The sequence below is a fragment of the Globicephala melas genome, chromosome 1 (assembly GCF_963455315.2).
Source record: "Globicephala melas chromosome 1, mGloMel1.2, whole genome shotgun sequence".
Classification (NCBI taxonomy): Eukaryota; Metazoa; Chordata; class Mammalia; order Artiodactyla; family Delphinidae; genus Globicephala; species Globicephala melas.
In genome coordinates this window covers 76,493,925-76,515,790 of record NC_083314.1, presented here as the reverse complement: position 1 = coordinate 76,515,790, position 21,866 = coordinate 76,493,925, and the positions used below count along the sequence as shown (strand labels likewise).

Genomic DNA, 21,866 nt, shown 5'->3' with positions numbered 1-21,866 from the left:
TCCAGGCAGATGTGTCTCCCTGGCCCGATCCCTGAAGCCACGTACTGTCACCTCAAACCCTCCGGTCCCATTTTGGGGGCGTTCACTGTGTTCCTCTCCTTGGCACCCCCGAGGGGGAAATTGTGCAGGTTAAAGGGCACTTGGGGACACGTTTCTGAAGAGACTGTGCCCCGTTCAACCGTCAGTGTGCATCCCCTGCCTCCACTCTCGTGCTGTTTTCCACGGCGTCTCCATGTGGCCCTTCCACGGGGTGGCCTCTCCACGTCCACTCTGTGCATTGTCCTCGCTGGGCACAGGCGGACTGGGCTCTGGTTGCTGGCCCAACCCCTGCACAGTGCGACCTTAGGGAAGTGCCTGACGGAGCCCAGGTGTGCTTAGTTGTCAAATGGGAATAACAGGCCTGCCTCAAAACCCCGAAAACCAAAAAACCCGCCTCACAGGGTTGTGGTGAGGATTAAACGAGATGGAGAGCCGTTTGCACCCAGCCCTGCACGTGGTAAGTGTTTACCAAATGCCAGCCATTCACACGTGTCTCAGGCCACACCTGTCCCTGGAGCTCTGGATTCTTGTCTCCACTCTGCCCAGAGCTGGGCCCACACCCTCCCTCACAAACCTCCCTGTATTCCTTGTCCAGAGAAGGACACCACCACCCAGCCCGCTCCCTGAGCCGGGACATCCCCAGGACATCAGGCTAGACACCCCCCTTCCTTGGCTCAGGTTCTTGTCCCATCTCAAAAGAATTCTTTAAAAAATAAAATAAATAAAATAAATAAATAAATAAGTTAGTTTATTTTTGGCTGCATTGGGTCTTCGTTGCTGTGCGCAGGCTTTCTCTAGTTGCAGCGAGCGGGAGCTACTCTTTGTTGCTGTGTGAGGGCTTCTCATTGCAGTGGCTTCTCTTGCTGCAGAGCACACGCCCTAGGCGCGCGGGCTTCAGCAGTTGTGGCATACAGGCTCAGTAGATGTGGCACATGGGCTTAGTTGCTCCGCGGCATGTGGGGTCTTCCTGGACCAGGGCTTGAACCCGTGTCCCCTGCATTGGCAGGCGGATTCTTAACCACTGTGCCACCAGGGAAGCCCTCGACAGAATTCTTATAACGACCCCCGAAACTGATCTCTGTCTCTGGTGTGTGAGCAGCAGGCCGTCCTCCATGCCACTGCTACGGGCATCTTTCTAGATCACAAGCCTGCATATCGCTCCCACACCCTCCCTGATAGCTCAGAGCTTCCTGGGGTTTCTGTAAAATTTCAAAAAGAATTTTGGGGACCAAATAAGGTCACCAACTTTTAATTTTGCAAAGTAAGGACATAAAGTTAAATGGTTAAGTAAAAAGTTGCTATTGCCATTGACCATCACCATTATTTCATAAAGGAGAGGCTGAAACAAGGGCTTAAGCTCAGAAGGAAGACACTTGGGTGACCGTACACCGTGCAAATATCCATGCTGCCTTGTCCGTCTTTTTCTCCTTTGGCCTCAGACCAGTAGGCTTCTCCACAGATCATTCTGGGTGGTGTTGGGGTTACAGCTGGAGGTTACTTCTTTCTCCTCAGGAGACTGTCAGCTCCTTGGTGAGGTTTTTTTGTTTTGTTTTGTTTTTTTCATGAATGGAGGAGCCGTGATTAACTTGCTAGTTGGTGGTTTACACGTTGTGAGGGAAGGTGTGAAGCTCAGAGTGGAAGGTGCTGCTCAGCTTGTGGGTTCCTGTGTCCCCGCCCCCAACCCCTCTCTGGGAATGTCTGGCTTTGTGGTTTCTCCCTCTTCCCTTGTGTCCTCATCTCTCTGACCCTCTCTGGCTTCCTTTTACTTGCCTTTTCCTCTTCTTATTCTCAGCCCACTCCTATGTTCCCTCTATGTACTCCAACCCTGGAGCCCAGTGGCCCATATCTTAACTGGTTATAATATACAATTTAAAAAGATTGTGTTAGTGGGACTTCCCTGGTGGCGCAGTGGTTAAGAATCCACCTGTCAATGCAGGGGAACACGGGTTCGAGCCCTGGTCCGGGAAGATCCCACATGCCGCGGAGCAACTAAGCCCGTGCGCCACAACTACTGAGCCTGCACTCTAGAGCCCACGAGCCACAACGACTGAGCCCGCCTGCCACAACTACTGAAGCCCCCGGTGCCTAGAGCCCTTGCTCTGCAGCAAGAGAAGCCACCGTAACGACAAGCAGCTCCTGCTCTCCACAACTAGAGAAAGCCCACACGCGGCAACGAAGACCCAGTGCAGCCAGAAATATAAATAAATAAATAAATTTATTAAAAAATAATAAATAAAATAAAATGTTATCACTATACCCAAGGCCATCTAGGTTTAAAAAAAATTATTGTGTTAGAAAATGTTTTATATTCTCTGCTCTGATTTTTGAGAGTTGGGTCAGTTTTTAAACAGATATTATTGTGTGCCGCGTGAGTGCTAGGTCCTTTCAGCCTGTGATCCCAGGTGATCTGTGCAGGAGGAAGTTATCCCCTTGCTTAGAAGTGAAGAAACAAGGCCTAAAAGAGGTTAAGTGTCTTGACCAAGGTTACACATCTGTATGAAGACCTCTGCCATCTTTTATATTGGATTTATCTATTCCAAGACCCAAGCAAGCAAACCCAAATCCGTTCTCAAATTAACAGAAATAAGTCTCTTGTTTTAAAAACTTGTGTGGAAAAAACTCACAGGTGGTCTTTATCAGTCTCACTTATTGGAGTATGATCATTCATTCACTCACTTTGTTATGAATATAAAAGTACACCTTACAATCTGGAAATATTAATACAAGGGACACACTCGGTGTTGCTGTTAATGTATCAAATAGTCTTTTTTTTCCAAGTGATTTTTTCCATAATTAATATTTTTCTAACTACAAAGTTTTTCAGCAAGATGCTAGGCCTGTGTTAAGAAGTGAGTTTACAAAGATGAGTAAGATACAGTCCCTGAATTTGAGACATGGTCAATCTAGAGGTGATTTTTTTTTTTTTAACAAAGGGGAAAAAAAAGAGTATTCTTGGAGTCAGAAAGCCTTAACACTTGTTTCTTACAAAACTTCAGGCAAGCTATTTAACCTCCCTGTGCCTCATTCTCCCCATATGTAAAGTGGGGATAAAAATGGTACCAATCTCAGAGTACTGTTGTGAGAATTAAATGAGTTAATTCATGTAAAGTAGGTAGAATGGTGCCTGGCACATAGTAAGTGCTCATTAAATATTAGGCATTGTTATTATTGCTGTTTTGTCTAGTTACCACCACCACTATCCTTACCCCTGTAACTTCCTGGCACATGGGGGGCACATGGGGGCACAAGGGGACCAGTGAATGATGGTTCCTTCCCCTCTTTCACCCAGCATGCTAGCTGAAGGGAGGCATTGGGAAATATAAAATACTTAAGGAGAAATATGAAATACTTCTGTCCAAACAGAAAAAAAAAATGTGCTCACAGGTGTTGCTAATGTTTTATAGCCTTCCTGAGCCTCCATGTCTCTGTAAACCTGAGATAAGAGTACCTGCCTCGTATATTGCTGTGAGGCCTCAGCATCACATAGGCTAAGAACCACTTGGGACTGGAGTAGGGCGAGCTTCCACAAAGGTCGCTGCTAGAAATACTAGTAATATTCTATTAGTATGCAGTTAGTATTATTAACCTAACTTATTTCTTCCGACCCTGATCCCCAGTTTTTTCATTTGTAAAATGGAAATGATTATTAGTAGTAATGATGCAAAAGTTGCTCCATCTCAGGGGACAAATGGTCTGAATCAGGGGTCCCCATCATCATCTAGGGAACTTTTTACCAAAAATTATTTATTTATTTCTTTTTAAATTTTTATTCTGTTTGGTTGTGTTGGGTCTTCGTTGCTGTGTGCGGGCTTTCTCTAGTTGTGGTGAGCGGGGGCTACTCTTCGTTGTGGTGTGTGGGCTTCTCATTGCAGTGGCTTCTCTTGTTGTGGGGCATGCGCTCTAGGTGTGTGGGCTTCAGTAGTTGCAGCATGTGGGCTCCGTAGTTGTGGCTCGCGGACTTAGTTGCTCCGTGGCATGTGGGATCTTCCCAGACTAGGGATCGAACCCATGTCTCCTGCATCGGCAGGTGGATTCTTAACCACCGTGCCACCAGTGAAGTCCCTGGGGAGCTTTTTAAAAAGTCTTGTTATGTAAGACAATCTTACTATGCATTAGAAAAATTTTGTCCATTCTGGTAACATTCCTGGGTTACTTGAGATAAAATTCCTACTTTATCCCTGGAAATCTGAGCCACCAAAGGTTAAACATCCTTTTCTGGACCATGTACCATGTTGGGGGGTCAGAGCTGAGGGTTGAAAGTATACTGGTCTCCCTTTCTTCCTGAAACATCTCTGTGGGCTTGGGGAACCTTTTCAAAACCCTGATGTCTGAATCCCATCCTGGAGATCCTGAGGCCATAGGTCAAGGATGGGACCTAAAAAGCCACCAGTGATGCTGAACATGTCTGGGTTTGGGAACCACTGCACTGAATGACCATCCATGGTCAGCCATATTTCCTATGTAGCGTTGCCCCTGTCTCCTGGTTTTAGCTTTCATTCTAGTATCCCCGCCCCCTCCTTTAATCCTTCAATCACCCCCGGCTATGAGTCTAACTGTTCTCTGCTAGGCTGGTCTGGGAGGAACACACAGGAATAAGAGACTGTGTCCCTCCCATTTATCCTAGGTTGATTTGGGGCTAACTTGATGTATGACCGTGGACAAGTTGCTTTCCCTCTCTGGGCCTCTGTTTCCTCTCTGTACAATGCGGAGGGTGAACATGCTCTTGTGTCCCTTCCACTGCTGCTAGTGTGTGGTTTTTCTCCCCTCCTGGGAAGTCACACTCCCTCTGGAAATTCTGTCCTGAGCAGAAGTAGGGTCACCCTCTCCTCCAACCCCTTGCTAGCCCTTCTACTCCTGGCTCAGGGAGGCTCGACATCTTTGTGTAAACCGGTTCTGTGGTATTTTTAATTTCTTGATGGAAAAATGATGAACTGAAAAGAAAATATTTTAAACTCCAGAGCATTCCACACATTGCCTGTCAGGGTTCAGCGCCTGGTCCCTCGGGCCCACGTTTGCCGCTGAGCCTGGCCTTGTGTCAGCACTCTCGCTTTGATACTTGGCCTTCTGCAGCCTTGCGGGTTTCTGCAGAAACGTGGTTCCCATGGAGGGAGAGGGGCCTGGGAGGGTGCCCAGTCCACCTCCCTTCTCGGGCAAAGTGTATTAAGCCCACCCAGGCAGGTGAGAATCTGTTGTTTATATATTTTTTAAAGTATGTATTTATTTGGCTGTGCCGGGTCTTAGTTGCGGCATGCGGGATCTAGTTCCCTGACCAGGGATCAAACCAGGGACGCCTGCATTAGGAGCATGGAGTCTTAACCGCTGGACCACCAGGGAAGTCCCTAGAATCTTTTGTTTAAATAAATATTTTTTATTGCAAAAATGTGCATAAAGGAAATTAAAATTTTAATGGTGTTTATATCTAGTGCTGTGTATCCTTCCAACTTTTTTTCCTCTGTGTGAATATATATATTGCAATATATCATATAACATATAATGAAAAATGATATAAATGTGTTTCTTTAGAAGCTCTGGATCAAACTCTGTGGCCTTTTTCTTGTCTTGAATTTTTCATAAAACATAGCATATTCTTAGCTGTTTTCTAAAATTTTTTTTTTTTTTTTGCGGTACACGGTCCTCCCACTGTTGTGGCCTCTCCCGTTGCAGAGCACAGGCTCCGGACGCGCCGGCTCAGCGGCCATGGCTCACGGGCCCAGCCGCTCCGCGGCATGTGGGATCTTCCCGGACCGGGGCACAAACCCGCGTCCCCTGCATCGGCAGGCGGACTCTCAACCACTGCGCCACCAGGGAAGCCCTCTAAAATATTTTTAAAGGCTATTACAATATGTGGCTATATCATAATTTATATAGCTAGTCCTCTAGGTTTGGATATTTGTTTGTTTCCAGCATAAAATTCATTGTGATGAATTTTATTCCATCAGATAGGACTTTCAGCATCCATGAATCATTAATAATGACTCTTCTATCCACAGAATCCAAGAGTTCTCCAGCTGAGACTGAGCTGCCCCCCTCCACACAGGTGAGCTCATGTTCTTGTCAAAGGGTCACGGCGACAGCACCTAGTGTTAAGGGTTGTGGGCTGGCATCAGGCAGAAATTGGTTTAAATCCCAGCTCTGCCACTTACTAGAAACATGGCCACGGGCAACTTGCCTGTCCTTGTCACACCTCTGTAAAGCAGGGTAAGAGCAGTTCTCATCCCGGGGATGTGGGCCATGGAAAGTGTGGAGCGGTGCCGGCTTAGCTCACTGAGCTGCTCTGTGTCTGGTGCCTGCTGTCTCATCTCTGAACCTCTGGGCACCACTAACAGCTTAGCCTGTGACTCACATTCAGTTTTTCTGAGCTCTTCCCCTGTGGACTCCTGGTGTCATAATTTTCTGGAAAGAGGATTACTTCTGAAGCTGCTCAACAAATCCTCGAGTAATCCAATTTCCCATCCAACTACAACTCCTCTCCTGGTCCTTAATTCCCTAAATGCTAAGCTGGGAGGCTCAGCCACTCCTGGAGCTGGACAGCACAGGGAAGGAGCCTAGGGTCCTGCACCTTGGCTATGTTGGATGCAGGACTGTCCAGGCACCAGTGGAAGCAGCTCCAGGGTGAAGCCCATGCCTGTGGGGCTGGAGCATGGAGGGAACTGACACTGAGAACTTGCCACGCCGTGCTAGGCTCTGAGCCTGGCGTTTGCTAACTCATTTCATCCTTAGGATAACCAAGATTTGGGTGTCAGGATGGTTGTGCCTACAAGGGAGGAAAAGTGATGCCCACGTGGGTTAAGAAACTTGCCCAGGGTTACATAGCTAGTAAGTGGTGGATCCAAAGTTCTAGCCTGTGGTTTTCCTAGTAAGTGGTGGTATCCACGCCCTGGGACCGGACCCGTAATACAACTGCTGCTTCAGGGTATCTATTGATGCTCCTCTGTGGAAGGTGCTGTGCTCTTAAGCTCCTGGTAGAGTGGCAGATGGGAAGAAATCCCCACCTTGAGTAGGCAAGCTGTTAGATATAAATAATAGTGCAAAAGTTGAGATTGACAGGTCAGACATGGAGAGGTCCATGAGACAGAGAAAGGAATGCCTTGGGTGGATCAGGCAGGGGGTTAAGGAGGAGGTGGCACCTGAGCTGGGTCCTGAATGATGGTGGAATCTGCAGAAACAGGCTTACAGTCAGGAATGTCTCTTTTAGGCACCTACTACTAATGAAGATAATGAAAATCTTTTCTCCAAAGATTCTGCAAATGCAACAAGCCTCCCAGGTAAGGACTGGATATTTTTGTATTTCTATGGCCTATGGGATGCAAAAGAACTTGTCTCTTCAGAAAGTCCTTTTCTTTTTGGAAATATTGGCAGAGGACCAGTCTGCTTAACGAAAAGGATCAATGGCAGAAATATTCTTTTTTGTTACTTTATACCTCCAAGTTTGATATTGTTAGCTATGATATAGTGAAGAGACCAGAAGAAGGGTGGGATAAGTCAGTAAAATACTTCACAGTTGGCCCAGAATACAAATGAATGTGCTACCAACAAAATTATTGGAGTCTGAAATGGAATACGCTTTGAGGAATGGGATAAATCTTTGCTTCGGAAACCCTTGATTTCAATGGTTCTGATTCCCTATATCTGTGAGACCAGGAAAACTTAGTAACATTCTCATCAAGAAAGATCCCAGCCAAAAAAAGAAAGAAAAAAGAAAGATCCCAGGTCCTGTGCTTTTTTACTATATGTATGGGACTCATGGGGTCCAGACTCTGGAGGCTCAGTAGCTGAGTAGATCCATCTGATGGCTTTCTGAGGAAGGCCTTGGCCTCCTTACCTTTACCTGGGCAGATTCCTGCCGCATCTGATGCTGGACGCCCATGCTGTCACCCCAGTTGCAAAGCCCTACCTAGTGCAGTGCACCTGGGGGGACCTACTAAACACCTGAGGCTAAGCTCTGCCTGCACAGCTGGGGACTCAGAGGGAATTGAACGCATCCCTGCTCTCCAGGAGTCTACCATCCCGGGGGCAGGCTCTGGCAAAGAGTAAAGTAGTAACTAACAGAGAGCAGAGTGTGAGACTGGCCAAAAGAGAGCCATAGATAAAGCAAAGTGGGATTTAGAGACTTGAGAGAACATGTCCATTGGGGGAATCAGAGAAAGTTCATGGAGGAGGTGCCGTTTGAAATGAGCCTTAAATGATATGGGTGGAATGGCAGGAGGTTGGGGCAGCAGTTCAGGGGCTGCTGTGGAGGAAGGACCTTGGAGTCTTCTCCATCTGCTCTCACTGATGATCTATCTCATTCAGCCCCATGTCTTTAAAGACCATCTATGGGCTCATGACTCCCAAACTTCTAGCCCCATCTCTGACCTTTCCACTAAGATCCAGACTCGTGTATCCAACTGCCTAGGTGACGTGTCCACCTGGATACCTACTAAAAATCTCAAACTGAATGTGCCTAAAAGAGAATACGTGATGCCTCCCTGCCTCTTCAACCCAAATCTGTTCTTATCCTTCTTCCTCATCTCAGGAACTGACACCACATCTTCTGGGTTGCTGGGGCCAGGGAATTAGACATGCTTCCTCTTCTATCCCTCATCCCATGTCCAGTCCCTCAGCAGGTCCTGCCAGTTGTATCTCGAGGCACGTCCAGGAGCTGACCACTTCTCACCTCCTCCACTGCCAACACCCGGTCCAGCCACTGCTGTCTTTTCCTCCTGTAGGACTTTAGGAGCTGCCTGCTGGTCTGCTGGCTTTTAGTCTTAATCACCAATAGACTGTTTTCCAACCACCAGCCAGAATGATTCTTTTTTTTAAAAAATTTATTTATTTTATTTATTATTTATTTTTGGCTGCGTTGGGTCTTCATTGCTGCACGCGGGCTTTCTCTAGTTGTGGTGAGCGGGGGCTACTCTTCCTTGCGGTGCGTGGGCTTCAGTAGTTGTGGCTCGCAGTCTTCAGAGCGCAGGCTCAGTAGTTGTGGCGCGCAGGCTTAGTTGCTTTGCGGCATGTGGGATCTTCCCAGACCAGAGCTCGAACCCGTGTCCCCTGCATTGGCAGGCGGATTCTTAACCACTGCGCCACCAGGGAAGCCCCCAGAATGATTCTTAAAACACAAATCCAAGCTCTCCTTCACTCAACACCATCTTCTCTCCTGGAGTAAAAGCCAAAGACCTAAGAAAGGCCCTAGTCTCCATGGGGTCAGGCCCCCAATCTTTAGACCTCGCCTCCTCCTTTCTCCCTCTCACTCACTCTACCCTCCTCACTCTTCCACACATGCTCTACCTCGTGGCCTTCGCGTCTGCTGCTTGCTCTGCCTTGGGTGCTCTTCCCCCGACCTCCACTAGGCCAGCCCCTTCATCCAGGCCTCTGCTCAAATGCCCCCTCCTCAGGGAGGCCTTTCCCCACCAGCCAATCTGACAGAACCCGCTGCTGTCATTCTTCCTTTCCTGTGCTTTGTTTTCCATCATTGCCCTTGTCACTGCTGACATCATATTACATACGTATTTGTCTGTCTCGCTTGATTAGAATGTAAGATCCAGGAAGCCAGGAGCCTTTCTGTCATCCAATTCTCTGTATCCCCAAGGCTTAGAACAAAGCCTGGCACACGATAGACACTCAATAAATATTTGTTGAATTAACGAAGGAACAAATACAAAAGGTGATGAAATATTAGTAAATGAGTCAGCCGAGCATACATGAAATGGCTTTCTCTGCCAAGAGACGTAGGACATACTAGGAGAGACCCGTCCCTGTGGTCAGTGCCCACTACCAGCTGGAGCTCAAGGCAAAGCTTGCATCCACTGGGCACTCGAAGTGATGACTGGTAGGTGACATCTTCATCAGCACTGGGTACTGTTTGGGGCGGAAGGGCCTGAATCCCAAGTCCATGAGACTGCAAGTATCTGCATTTCCAGCAGGAGAGAATGATGGTAGACAGATGTACTCTCTGTCTAGTCCAGGGTCTCTCTCTGGCAGCCACGGGAAGGAGCTTTCTGTGGGAGGACGTGGCTGCTTGTGAAGCTAGTTTTTTTTTTTTCTTTCTTTCTTTTTTTTTGTGGTACGCGGGCCTCTCACTGTCGTGGCCTCTCCCGTTGCGGAGCACAGGCTCCGGACGCGCAGGCTCAGCGGCCATGGCTCACGGGCCCAGCCGCCCAGCGGCATGTGGGATCTTCCCGGACCGGGGCACGAACCCGCGTCCCCCGCATCGGCAGGCGGACTCTCAACCACTGCGCCACCAGGGCAGCCCGTGAAGCTAGTTTGTTCTTTTATTCATTGAATGAAATATTGGTGAGCCTGCTTTGTTCAAGGCACCACATGAGCCGTTGGGAGCAGTTGGGAAAAAGACACATGTGGTCCCGGCTTTCAGGGAGCTCAGACTGGAGGCGGTGGAGTAACCAGGAAGGGCACGTAGCCAGCTTGGAGCAGGGTCACTTCTCAAAGGAAATGACATCACCTCATGTGAGACTCAAAGGTCCAGGAGGAACTGGACAGCAAAGAGGTGCAGTGAAGGTGGATGAGCGTTCTGGGGGAGAAGAGGACATGTGGGAAGAGCTCTGGGGGAAGAGGGAACATGGCATGAGGAAGATGGAATGAAGTTCATGTGGCTGCGGCTTGAGTACCAAGTGGGGAGACAGGCAAGAGGTGACACCCCACTGGGGAAAACTGCACCTGAACACTTGATTTAAAGCACCTGAGCCTCCGTGACATTGTCCTCGGTGGCGCTGCCGTCAGTGAGGTCCCCCAAGCCTCTGTTTCTGGCACTCCCTCTGTGCCTTGTGGGGCAGGCTGAATGCCACTAGAAAAGCCACTTTGAAAGTGAGTGGGAGTCTGTGGCTGGCCGCAGGCGCTCAGAAGCTCTGAGCTTGAGGTGTATCTCTTGCCAAGTGGTGGCATCCTGGGGTCTGTCAGGTTGTGCTGGGGGTGACTCCTGTAGAGGTGGCTTTGGCCAGAAAACTGGCAAGCTCGTCAAGGGGCCTGTTGCTTAACGCAGAGCTGTTTCCTCCTACAGGGGTGAGGTTCTGTTGAGGTTTTGACAGCACCTGCTGAGTGGTTTCTTCCCTTCTTTCCTCTGCTCCTCTCTTCCTCCTCCTCCTCTTCTTTCTCTTCCTTTTTTTTTTTTTTTTTTCTAGTGCAAGATTCTACTTCGGTACCACTGCCCACCTTCCTGGTGGCTGGAGGAAGCCTGGCCTTCGGGACGCTCCTCTGTATTGGCATTGTCCTGAGGTGAGATGGGCCCGGGGGGTGGTCCTGTGGTGTTCTCATGTTTCTGATCTAGCTTTGCTAGGGCTAGGATGCTGGCAATGGGTTGGAGAGCCATGAATGGATTCAAGGTATATTTTAAAGGTAGAATTGACAAGATTTGATGACAGCTCAGAAGAGAAGAATGGAAGAGAGGGAGGAGTCAAGTCTGACCCTCAAGTTTCTGGCTTAAGCAATTGGGCAGATGGTGGGTGTCGTCCATGAAGAATGGAAAACACTGGAGGTAGAACAACTGAGTGAAAAGCGACGATTACATGTTGGCGCCACTGGGGAAACTCCAAGTGAACAAGTTTTGGAGGTAATTCAGATCATTGGCAGCAGGCAGGTGGTAGTTGGGGCCTTGAGAGAGGATGGGGCCAACAACGTAACCTGTGGAATACAATTGAAAAATTGTGTAGAGGGGGCGATGAAAAAGGGGCTGAGAAGGAGTGGCCTGACAGGGAGGAGAAGAAGCAGGAAAACCTGGCTGTGAACACCAGAGGGAGAAGTGTGTGTTAGACACTGAAGAAACCCCTTAGGCTCTGGGACTGCGGTACGAATAGGACCCTCCCTCTCCTCCAAGAACCACGTACTAAAATCAGTAAAATACCACGAGAGAAGCACCACACCAGGGGTATGTGCACAGGTAACTCTGAAGTGCCTGGCTAGACATTCTTGGGAATACTCCGTGTCTCCAAATAAGCAGACCTAGTGGATCACCTTTAAATGCCCTGTCCTAGTGCCCTCGTCCCGTCATGGTGAGGAAACACCACAGGTGAGGGCTCGGTTGGCACCCTGGTCACTGTAACGCCCCTGCCCATTTCATCGGAGTCTCTCTCTCCATTCGGTCATTGGTTTTGTCATTCGTTCCCAAGCTTGCGGAGAGATCACCTAACATGCTCTCAATGAATGGGCAATAAAGAAAACTTGCTATGTTCATGATTTTACTGCAGGAACTGGTAATTTTGCATATGCTGGAGCCCTAAAGGAAATCAGGCTGGGCTCTGACTTTGGATGGTGGTTCATTACAATAATATAAGTAGAGGAGAAACTTCACTGTGTTTTTCCTGTCTCTCCCCTTGTGTGTAACTTTCAAGGACTCTACCTGGTGGTTGTGAGAGGTGGTCTTTGAGGGTGCTTGGGAAGGAGGGGTAAGACCTTGGCAGAGAGCTTTTCCACATGTTACAGCTCATTGGATTCTCACAGTGACCCTGAAACAGCTCGCCCACCAAGGTGGTCTGGGTTGGAAGATGACAGCTCAAGCTGTGTTCGGGTTGTTTTGCTTTGATTTTCCAATGAAGTAGTGAGCAAGCTGTCCAAAGGGTGTGCAGAAGATAAGGTTCCTCAAGAGTGGAGGTAACTCCTTGGAGGAACCAAGAACTCACTGTCTTTTATACCTTTGGGTCAGAGAGGGGCCATGGCAACTTTCCGAGGTCTTCCTGCTGCCTTCTAAGGGATCCCTTGCCTCACCTCAGACACATACTTCTGTGTTCTCTTTCTATTTCTATATCATTAGGGCTTCAAAAGGCCTTTCTTATAACCTACCACAGACCCTATAGAGTAAATATCGTGATTTCCACTTGACAGATGAGGAAATGAAAGCTGAAAGAGGTGGAGTGATCACAGCTAGTAAGGCTAAGGCCAAGATTCAAACCCAAAGCTTGTGCTTTTTGGATACGGCCTTATGGGTCATTTAGTCAAACTCTTTAATTTTACAAATGAGAAAACAGCCCTGAAAGGTAAATGACTTGCCCAAGGACATACAACTTATTAATTAGCAGAGACAGGCCTAGAACTTGTGTCCTGAGAGTCCCTGCCCACTGCACCAGCCTGCTGTCAGCTAAGAGGTGGGCCCAGTTGGTCCTATCAGTCCAGTGTTGGCCAGTGGCCCTGCGAACAAGCAGCGTCATCTTGGTGTGCTGTTAACCCCTAAGAGAGAAGCGTTAGGCTGGGAATTGGCCACAGTGCTCATCACAGACTTAGTTTGCTAATGTGCTGATGGTGCTTGTACACTGGCTGGTTGCTACACAACCAGAGTCCCCGAAGGCACAGTGCCTTGTGCAGAGAACATATCAGTAATTTATTTCCTAGCCTGGTGAGTTTCCATTTTCTCTCATATAAGGCAAATTTATTTGGAAAGAGGCCAGTTATTTCAAGTAATGAAAAACTCCTACTCCCAAAGCCCCCTGTGTCAAGACAAGAGTGTAAATGTAGAGATGATGTGGGAGCCTGGGGTGCCAAAATGGTTGGGCCACTGTACAGTTGGGGTGGCCAGATTACAGTGGACAGAATGAGAGGCAGGTAGAGGAAGTAAAGCCCGCCCACCTGTGACACCATCTTTTTATTTTTAGTACATTTATTTTGTGCCTCAAGCAAAGCATAGTATTTTCCTAAATATTTTTCCAGCAACATCGGTGACAAGTTTTTAAAATTTAAATGTGCTGTTGAAGAAAGTGTGCCATCTTAAGTGGATGTTATAACTTACAGGGGCCAATTCTCCCCACCCTACTCCCTGTGCCCCACTGCTTCTCTCTCTTTATTTTATGCTCTCAGGCACTGAGAAAATAGGATTCTCATAGCAGAGAATTGCTTTTCTGCACATTTATCTAGAATGGCTAGGATTCTCATAGCAGAGAATTGCTTTTCTGCACATTTATCTAGAATGGCTAACGCTATTAGGTGAGGACTTCCTATATGTATGCCTATGATTTAAATCATTTTGTATTGAATGTATTGTCTTATTTCAATTTTTATTTTTGGCCGCACCACGGGGCATGCGGGATCTCAGTTCTGTGCCACTGGACCACCAGGGAAGTCCCTCATTTCAATATTTTAAAATCACACTCTCCCACTTCTATGGTTAAGGGATATTATAAGTGTTTTTTTTTTTTTTTTTTTTTTTTTTTTTTTCGGTACGCGGCCCTCTCACTGTTGTGGCCTCTCCCATTGCGGAGCACAGGCTCCGGACGCGCAGGCTCAGCGGCCATGGCTCACGGGACCAGCCACTCCGCGGCATGTGGGATCTTCCCGGACCTGGGCACGAACCCCTGTCCCCTGCATCGGTAGGCAGACTCCCAACCACTGCGCCACCAGGGAAGCCCTATAAGTGTTTTTTAAAAATTTCTTTTAGCTGCAGAACCTTTTCTTTAAGCAAAACATTACGAAGCCCAAGTATGTAAAATAGGTAAAAGGTGGCGGCTGAGGTGCAAAAGTCTGACAGCTCAGCTCTTTGTTCCTTCTACCCGCCCTGCACCCTCTCCAGCCCCCAGGCCCTGCTCAGACCCCTGCCCAGGGCAGGGCAGTGCCAAGTGTGGATATACCCCAGGCCCTGGGGTTTCAAAGGCCCCTCTGAGCTTAGTGATTTGCCAAAAAATCTCATTCACTCCTCAAAATTTTTCAAAAGAAGGAAGGCTCATCTTTCTCAGTTACCCGTCCAATTGCTTTGGAAAAAAACTGAGGACAGAGATTGCTTTCCATATTGGTCAGGTAACATCAATAGAGACTTTAAAAAAATTGTGATACATGATTGCTAAAAATTGGTAATTTGCTAAATACTGACAAATAGGAAGAAGGGAGAAAAATGACACATTATGCAAAGACAGCCACTGTTAATTTTTAAAATGTAAATGTGATTGAAGTCTAACAAACATATAGGAAATTGCAGATGTCATAAGTGTACAGTGCCATGAATTTCCACAAAGTGAAGATACCCGTGCAATTGACACCCAGCTCATGAACACTTTACATTTAGATGAATTTCTTCTGAGTCTTTTTCCTCTGCATAGTTTCTTGTTTGTTTTTATGTAGCCATGATTATTCTGTCTCTACAGCTCTGAATCCTGCCTTATAACTTTAGTATCAGTTATATAACATAAGCACTTCTTCCCATCATTACAAATTCTTTGTAAACCTCACTTTCATCACTCCTCCATTAGGTGGCTATAATACCCAAGATCACTTAACCAACCTCCTATTATTGGGCATTTGGGTTGTTGTTTTGCTTTTGTAAATAACACTGTGTTGAACATCTTTGTGCATAAAGCTTTTTCTGCAGCTATGCTCTTTCCTGAGGGTATATTCCCAGAAGTGGAATTCTTGGGTCAGAGGATCTGAATATTTTGAAATCCAGAGCATAATGACTCTATCCTCAGTTCTCTCATGAGGGAGAAGGATTCCACCCAGGGACACAGCGTAGCTCCAGTAAGCACCCCTGCTGTGTTCCCTTCCTGTGCAGTGCCTGAATGGCGAAGCCTAAGTCACATTCTGCAGATTGTTTATTCCATTTGGATAACAGGCTAAGAGCCAATGGCAGATTTGGAGCCAACTATCAATTATTTATCATAACAAGGACAGGAGTAGCCTGTCGATATAAAAAGAAACCTAAGGAAAATCCCCAAACCTTGTTTTTGACATTGGTTTCCCCTCTTCCCTCCCAGCCCTTCCTGGAGTAGCTGACATTTGGTAGAACTGAGGGAGACCACCTTGCTCCCACTTTGAGGTCAATGGGCAATAAGTTAATAGGCGACAAAGTGGGAAGCAGGAGGGGGAGATGAGCTGCCCCACCCAACAGAAGGGCCCCTTCAGGGAGGAGACCTGACTGTACCTTTGAAGATTGCTATCACCATCTCATCTTTCTCTGGGCTGTCAAGTGACTTTTCTCAGTTACTGAGCCCTGGCTTTGGGCCCAGAATGGAGCAGGGTGAACGAAGCTATGATCAGAGAGATGTCTATCTCCTTCCTGTTTAACATTGACTTTCCTGTCAGATGAGTCACTTGTGCCCAAGTGGTGCCCACGGCCGAGTCTGTGAGAACGTGCCAGCATGGTGTGAGGGGACCCAGAGGTGTAAGGAGAATTGGGGACGCCGGGAATATTGGAAGCAAGAGGAGCAGGAGGGCTGCTGAGGGAGCAGTACAGCCTTTTCCCTGCCATTAAAGGCAGCTGCCAATTTTCTACCTCTAGCCAGTGTTAATTTGACTGAGGGGCCCCTCTGGGTAGCCTCTGGAGCAGGACAAACTAAATTCTCGGTGCTATAAAGGGGCACTCAAAGCCACACTCTCAAAGCCTCAGTTTCCCCATTGGTAAACTGGACCCACAACACATACCTATTCTCTTGGGGTATTTTATTTATTCATTTATTTTTGGCTGCGTTGGTCTTCGTTGCTGTGCGCGGACTTTCTCTAGTTGCGGCGAGCGGGGAGTACTCTGATGCGGTGCGCAGGCTTGTCATTGTGGTGGCTTCTCTTGTTGCGGAGCATGGGCTCTAGGCGTGGGACTTCAGTAGTTGTGGCACGTGGGCTCAGTAGTTGTGGCTTGCGGGCTGTAGAGCTCAGGCTCAGTAGTTGTGGCGCACAGGCTTAGTTGCTCCACGGTATGTGGTATCTACCTGGACCAGGGCTTGAACCCGTGTCCCCTGCATTGGCAAGCGGATTCTTAACCACTGCACCACCAGGGAAGCCCTCTTGGGATATTTTTGATGACTCTTCAGAGGATTGTGTAACTCCTGGTAACAATAAACAGCCAATGAATAAATAGTTATCACTTCTTGGAGCTGAAACCCAGGAGCGCCAGGCCACCAGGGCCGCCAGCTGTTGGTGTTTTTCTCGCGGGTTTATCACAGAGGGAACTCAACATTTGCATGGTTTGTCTTTGTGTGTCTGTGTGAAGGTTCAAGAAGACGGGGAAGCTGCAGGCTCTGAAAGAAGGCAAGACGAGCGTGCACCCACCGTATTCTTTGGGACAGCTGGTCCCTGAGAGGCCCAAGCCCACCCCAGTGCTTGTGCCCCTCATCTCCCCGCCGGTGTCCCCCAGCAGCCTTGGGTCTGACAACACCTCAAGGACTAGCCGACCAGATGCCAGTGGCCCTCAGAGACCTTATGACGTCAGCAACAGAGACTACTTCTTCCCCAGATAGCTGGCTGGCCGGGTGGCACCTGGCAGCCTGGGGTGTCAGGCCCCCTGGACTGTGTGGATGCAGAAGCACAAACTGGCCTAGCAAAGACGCTCCTCGCTGCCGTGCCGGCTCACCTCGGGTGCTCGCGGCCTCTGGCTTCGCCTCTACAGAAGGGCCTCGCAGAAGGTTCTGTGCTGGGTGAAAAAAAGGTTTGCTGCGTCTGTTCAGAAGGAAGAGGTGGTTGAGTTTTTGAACCACTCTTCCCCCAGTGCCCTGCTTACAGGGCTTAGAGTGAACTCAGGCCCCCGTGAAGAGAGGGGTGTCAAGACTCTACCGGACACTCCGGTGGGCAGAGCCGGGTGGCTGCGCAGGCCTCAGACTCCCCCCTGGGCTTGGTGCGGACAAGTTGCTGGCCGCCCGCGCACCCCGACCCACCTCCAGGAGCTGCACCCTCAGGCGGGTGGGATGAACGTCCAGCCAAAGACTCCCCGAGTCGCTTATCTCTTGGCCCACCGCACAGCTTCATCTTCTAAGCTTCCTGAAGCCCAAGTGCCTTCTCAATTCAGTTTTTCTAGGCCTGAGATCGGCTTTTCTTAAACCACCATGGCTGGGGGAAAAGTCTCACCTGCTTTTCTTCACTGAACAGCTGAGAGGGGGGTGATTGTATCTCAGGGCCTGATGGTTTGAAATGGAATTATAATCAGTTCCTCATTAGCATTTTTCTAAATGTGAATGATAGTCCAAGCGCTTGCTGAATCCAGAAGCAGTTGCACTGGCTCCATGTCCCTTTTTGGATCCCAGGACTTCAGGAAAGAAGCCGTGGGGAAGGAGGGGAGTGGTGGGGACAGGGTCTCCATGCTTGTCTGTCACAGCATTGCTGAGGGGGACAGCGGCCTCTGCAAACCACCATTCTCCATTCTCCCCCTCCCCTGGCCCTCCAAAATGAGAACTGGCATGAGGGAGGGCTTCTGCCAGTGGTGAAATCAAAGCTGCCTTATTCCAGCTTTGTTTATTTTAGTTTCAGCGGAGCCTGAGTAACCAGGGAAGGTAATATTTATGCAAAAAGACAAAAGAACCCGGCAAGAATGGATTTTAATTTGGTTTTTAAAAAAACTGCTGACTATTTTATCTTCAGAGGGTGGAAGATCCAGTATTAGCTGAGTGTCAGTATAGAAATAATGGGGGAAAAGCACGATAGCTTTGTTTAACACAAAACTGAGTCAAGTGGAAAAGGGGGAGAAAAGGAGATTTTGCCCTATTAGAAAAGAGACTCTGGTTTCATTCTAAATTTTGTTTTTGCCTTAAAAAGTGAAAAAAAAAAAAGTCTGCCTCTTCTCTAATTTAGCGGAAAAGCAGCTTGTTACTACTCCCCCAGGCGGCTGAGAAGGAAACGGTGTCCAGCTCCGTGTCACGGTGCTGGGAAGCAAGCCTCCCACGATTACCCAGCAGGTCAGCTGAAAATCCCCACCCCTGAAAGCCACGAGCCCTCGGGTATCAGAGGAGGTTCATTAGAGAAAACATCACAGCCCTAAACTTGGTGCCTTCCTCTCTTTAGTTAGTTCCTTGAGTGTGATTCAGTTCAGCTAGTATTGAAGCACGGAGTAAATGTCTAGCCGTGACACTGCAGTAACCACTTCAGTTCACTTTTCCGTCTGGGCTTTGAAAATTCAGTGATGTTCGTGGTTACCCAAACAAGCACCCTCAAGTATTCTGGGATGTCCCAGAATGAAGCTGTGATTAAAATCAGTCGTGTAACCACCACTAAAAATTTACCAGACCACAAAACTTTTCTAGTAGTCTCCCCTTTTAGAAAAATAACCACCAGCACCAGATAGGTGGGGAAAGGATGGAAATGACCATGTTTTATTTACCGTTTGCCAGGTTCAAACTGTTAGGATGTTGGACTACGCAGTGATTTTCATTGCTGGCTTTGGCTGTAAATTTCAGACCCTGTTGCTGCTTCTGGCAAGTGATCTTAACTTGACAAAAGTGAGGCAGGTGGTTTTGTTTTGTTTTGTTTTTCTCTAAATTTTCCTTGACTGCGAACAGCAAAAATGCTGTTAAAGGGAAATATAAAAAATGAGAATCTGCACGAGATAGGGTGATTCTGTGCCCACGGTTCTTTAAGTCTTGACAAAGTTTTACCCACGTGTAATTTTACCAGAGCCAGGCGGAGCGGTGCTAGTGGAAGATGTGAAATCCAGATAGCTCATGATTGCTGAGAGCTAGGCAGCTTTGATCTCCAAATTGTTATTGCTTTCATTATTATTGGAACGGAACTGTGTTTTTTTTTAATTGAAGAGGGTTTTTTTCCCTTTTTTTTTATAAGCTAGTATAGATGAAGGAAAAATATTTGTCTTCTCTGGGTCGTAGGCCTTGCTCAGTGTACACAGGTATACACCCTAAGCTTTCTCTGTCCTTGAATCTGTGGTCAGTGAATGTGTGTTTCAATCCACAGGTCATCCTTACCTGTGTTTCTGCAGCACACGTGCTGCCTTTTATCCTCAACAGTGATGCTACTCACCGAATATCTGTAGCCATCTGCTACACAGCCAGATGTGAAATGTTATTAGCACAGCGACAATTTTTGTTAAAGATGGGCAACTTATCCTGCTGGGTGGGAAAAGTTGAAAATATGCTAGATCAAGGTCTCAATTAAAGTGGTCATTAATTTTTGTAGCATTAATGAAAAAAAAAAGGTCAAGGAGGTATAGCATTGAATGTGTCAACACAGCCCTTGGTGACCCTGAGAGCTCTTTGCCCCGAGGGAGCCTGGCCCTTGCAGTTTGTTAGCTAGGCTCTTGGCTCACCCCGAGTGTCCGCCATTTCCCAGCTGCCCCCAAGGGAAGGAAACACCGTTACGAGGGGTGGAATCTGATGCTGGAATGGACTGGGAGCCCACCCGGTGGTGGACAGAGCTGAGCAGGGCAGGCTGGGAGTGGTCATGGTTTGTGGGTTTCGTGCAGAATGTTCAGGAATGTCTTGGCTGGCTGCTTTAGTGCTGAGCTGTATCGCTTCATCAAAGGCACTTAAGATTGACCCAGTCGGGGAGGAGTTGGTGAGAAATTTATCTTAATTTGGAGAAGCAGGGGCAACTGGTGGTCCTTGGGAGCGGGAGCCTGGATCCCAGCCTTCCGTGCAGCAGTTGGCAGTGAGGCTGTTGCTGAAAGGGAGCCCAGCTGGCTCAGCTTCTGTGCCAGACACTCCTGAGCATCCCCGAAAGGTCCTTCCAGCATCGTGTCCTTGGTGTAGCCTGGCCCCAGCGCCAGTGAGTTTCTATGGCAACCTTAATGATTATTAAGGAACATTGTCAGTTGTCTGAACATATGCTCAAATGCAGATCTACTTCAGAAGGAAAGGATTGGAACAGCATGTAGCAAGGCTGTTAATTAATAGAGAAACCATATTTGGCTGGAGATCACACATCCGTTAAATAGAATACCTCAACTTTACATTGTTTTTTTCTGGAGAGAAATAATAGTTTTAAGTTTTTGTTTTTATTTTTTTACTTAATTATCTGAAAGCAAATACCAAAGGCTGATGATGTCTGTATATGGGGCAAAGGGTCAGTATGATGTTTTTCAATGTTTTCTCTTTTTACCAGCTACTTTGCTTTTAAAGTGAAAATTGTAAATGTTTGAAATAAATAAGTTCTAAAATTATGCTTGAGAGGTAATTTATGCTTTGGCACCTGGGTCATTTCAAGGAAAGACTTGAATGATTATGGGGGAAAGGGGTAAGGAAAGATGGGTTTAAAATTAAGGAGGACCCTTTTGGGGTGAGCTTCTCCTTAATGCAGGATTAAATTACCTCTGGGAAAAAAATCAGGTAAGTTTAAGAAATAAGTAGCAATCTCTCAAAGACTTTAATGATGAAAGTATTTCCCCAAATGAGCCCTGGGGTTTCTGGAAGGGGCGTGGTTGCTTCTGCCATGTTTACATCATTAGCAGGTGATGAACCTGTGGGGAAGGAAAAGGAAGGGCCATTATTCATCAGAAGACTGTTTATTGGACAGGGGGGTGTTAACGGAATCACAAAGGCAACCTTGTACTTCTTGATCATCAGATAGGCTGCATCTGTCCCCTATTGAAAAGGGTCCTCAATAGGAAAAACTTGGGACACAGCCATCCCATATCTTCCAAACAGAGGAAAGTCATCGTGTGGTTGCTCTGTGGATAAGAGTTGCTGTGTAAACAGTTCAGGGCTGGGGAGGAGGAAACTGCAGGGAAACCTGGAAATTGTGTAACTCAGACCAAAAGCTGAAGTGTGAGGCCCTGCTGTGTGACCCCACCCCACCCCCGGCCGCCTGGGCAATCAGAGGAAAGCCTCACGACCACACCTACAGCGCCCATCGACTCCTTGAGGATGCCACTGTCTCATTTAAGGTTGATCCCTGTCTTGCAGAAAGTGACACAGGAAACAGATGTCCCTATGGTGGCTTGGCTGTGTGGGCCCCACGGAGGGTGCAGGAGTGGGGGTAAGGGGCAGGAAATGGGAGAGGGTGCCTCCCTCTTCTCCACGGTGTCGCTGTTAGGATGACATGCTTACGATGCTCTTTCCAGAAGATTTTGGGGGAGCAGATGGTGAATCTTGTAGAGGATGGCAAGGAACACTCAGTTCCTGGAACAGCCACTAAGGAAAGCGTTTTCCTTATTTATTAATGCATAAGGAGACCGAACCTTTCTCCATGTCTGTGAGAAGCACAGGCCA

At 47.8% G+C, this 21,866-nt stretch overlaps 1 protein-coding gene across 2 annotated transcripts in view; it reads left to right on the top strand.

Moving 5' to 3' along the window:
• IL6R (interleukin 6 receptor) overlaps positions 1–20,812 on the top strand; it is a 50,685-nt gene extending 29,873 nt beyond the window's left edge. For both annotated transcript variants that reach the window (XM_030841854.3, XM_070044301.1), the window contains 4 exons: positions 6,030–6,076; positions 7,235–7,304; positions 11,157–11,250; positions 16,931–20,812. In XM_030841854.3, the coding sequence (XP_030697714.1) occupies positions 6,030–6,076; positions 7,235–7,304; positions 11,157–11,250; positions 16,931–17,177 (458 nt within the window). In that variant the 3' untranslated portion in view covers positions 17,178–20,812. The remainder of the gene's footprint in view (positions 1–6,029; positions 6,077–7,234; positions 7,305–11,156; positions 11,251–16,930) is intronic.
• The last annotated feature ends 1,054 nt before the right edge of the window (positions 20,813–21,866 follow it).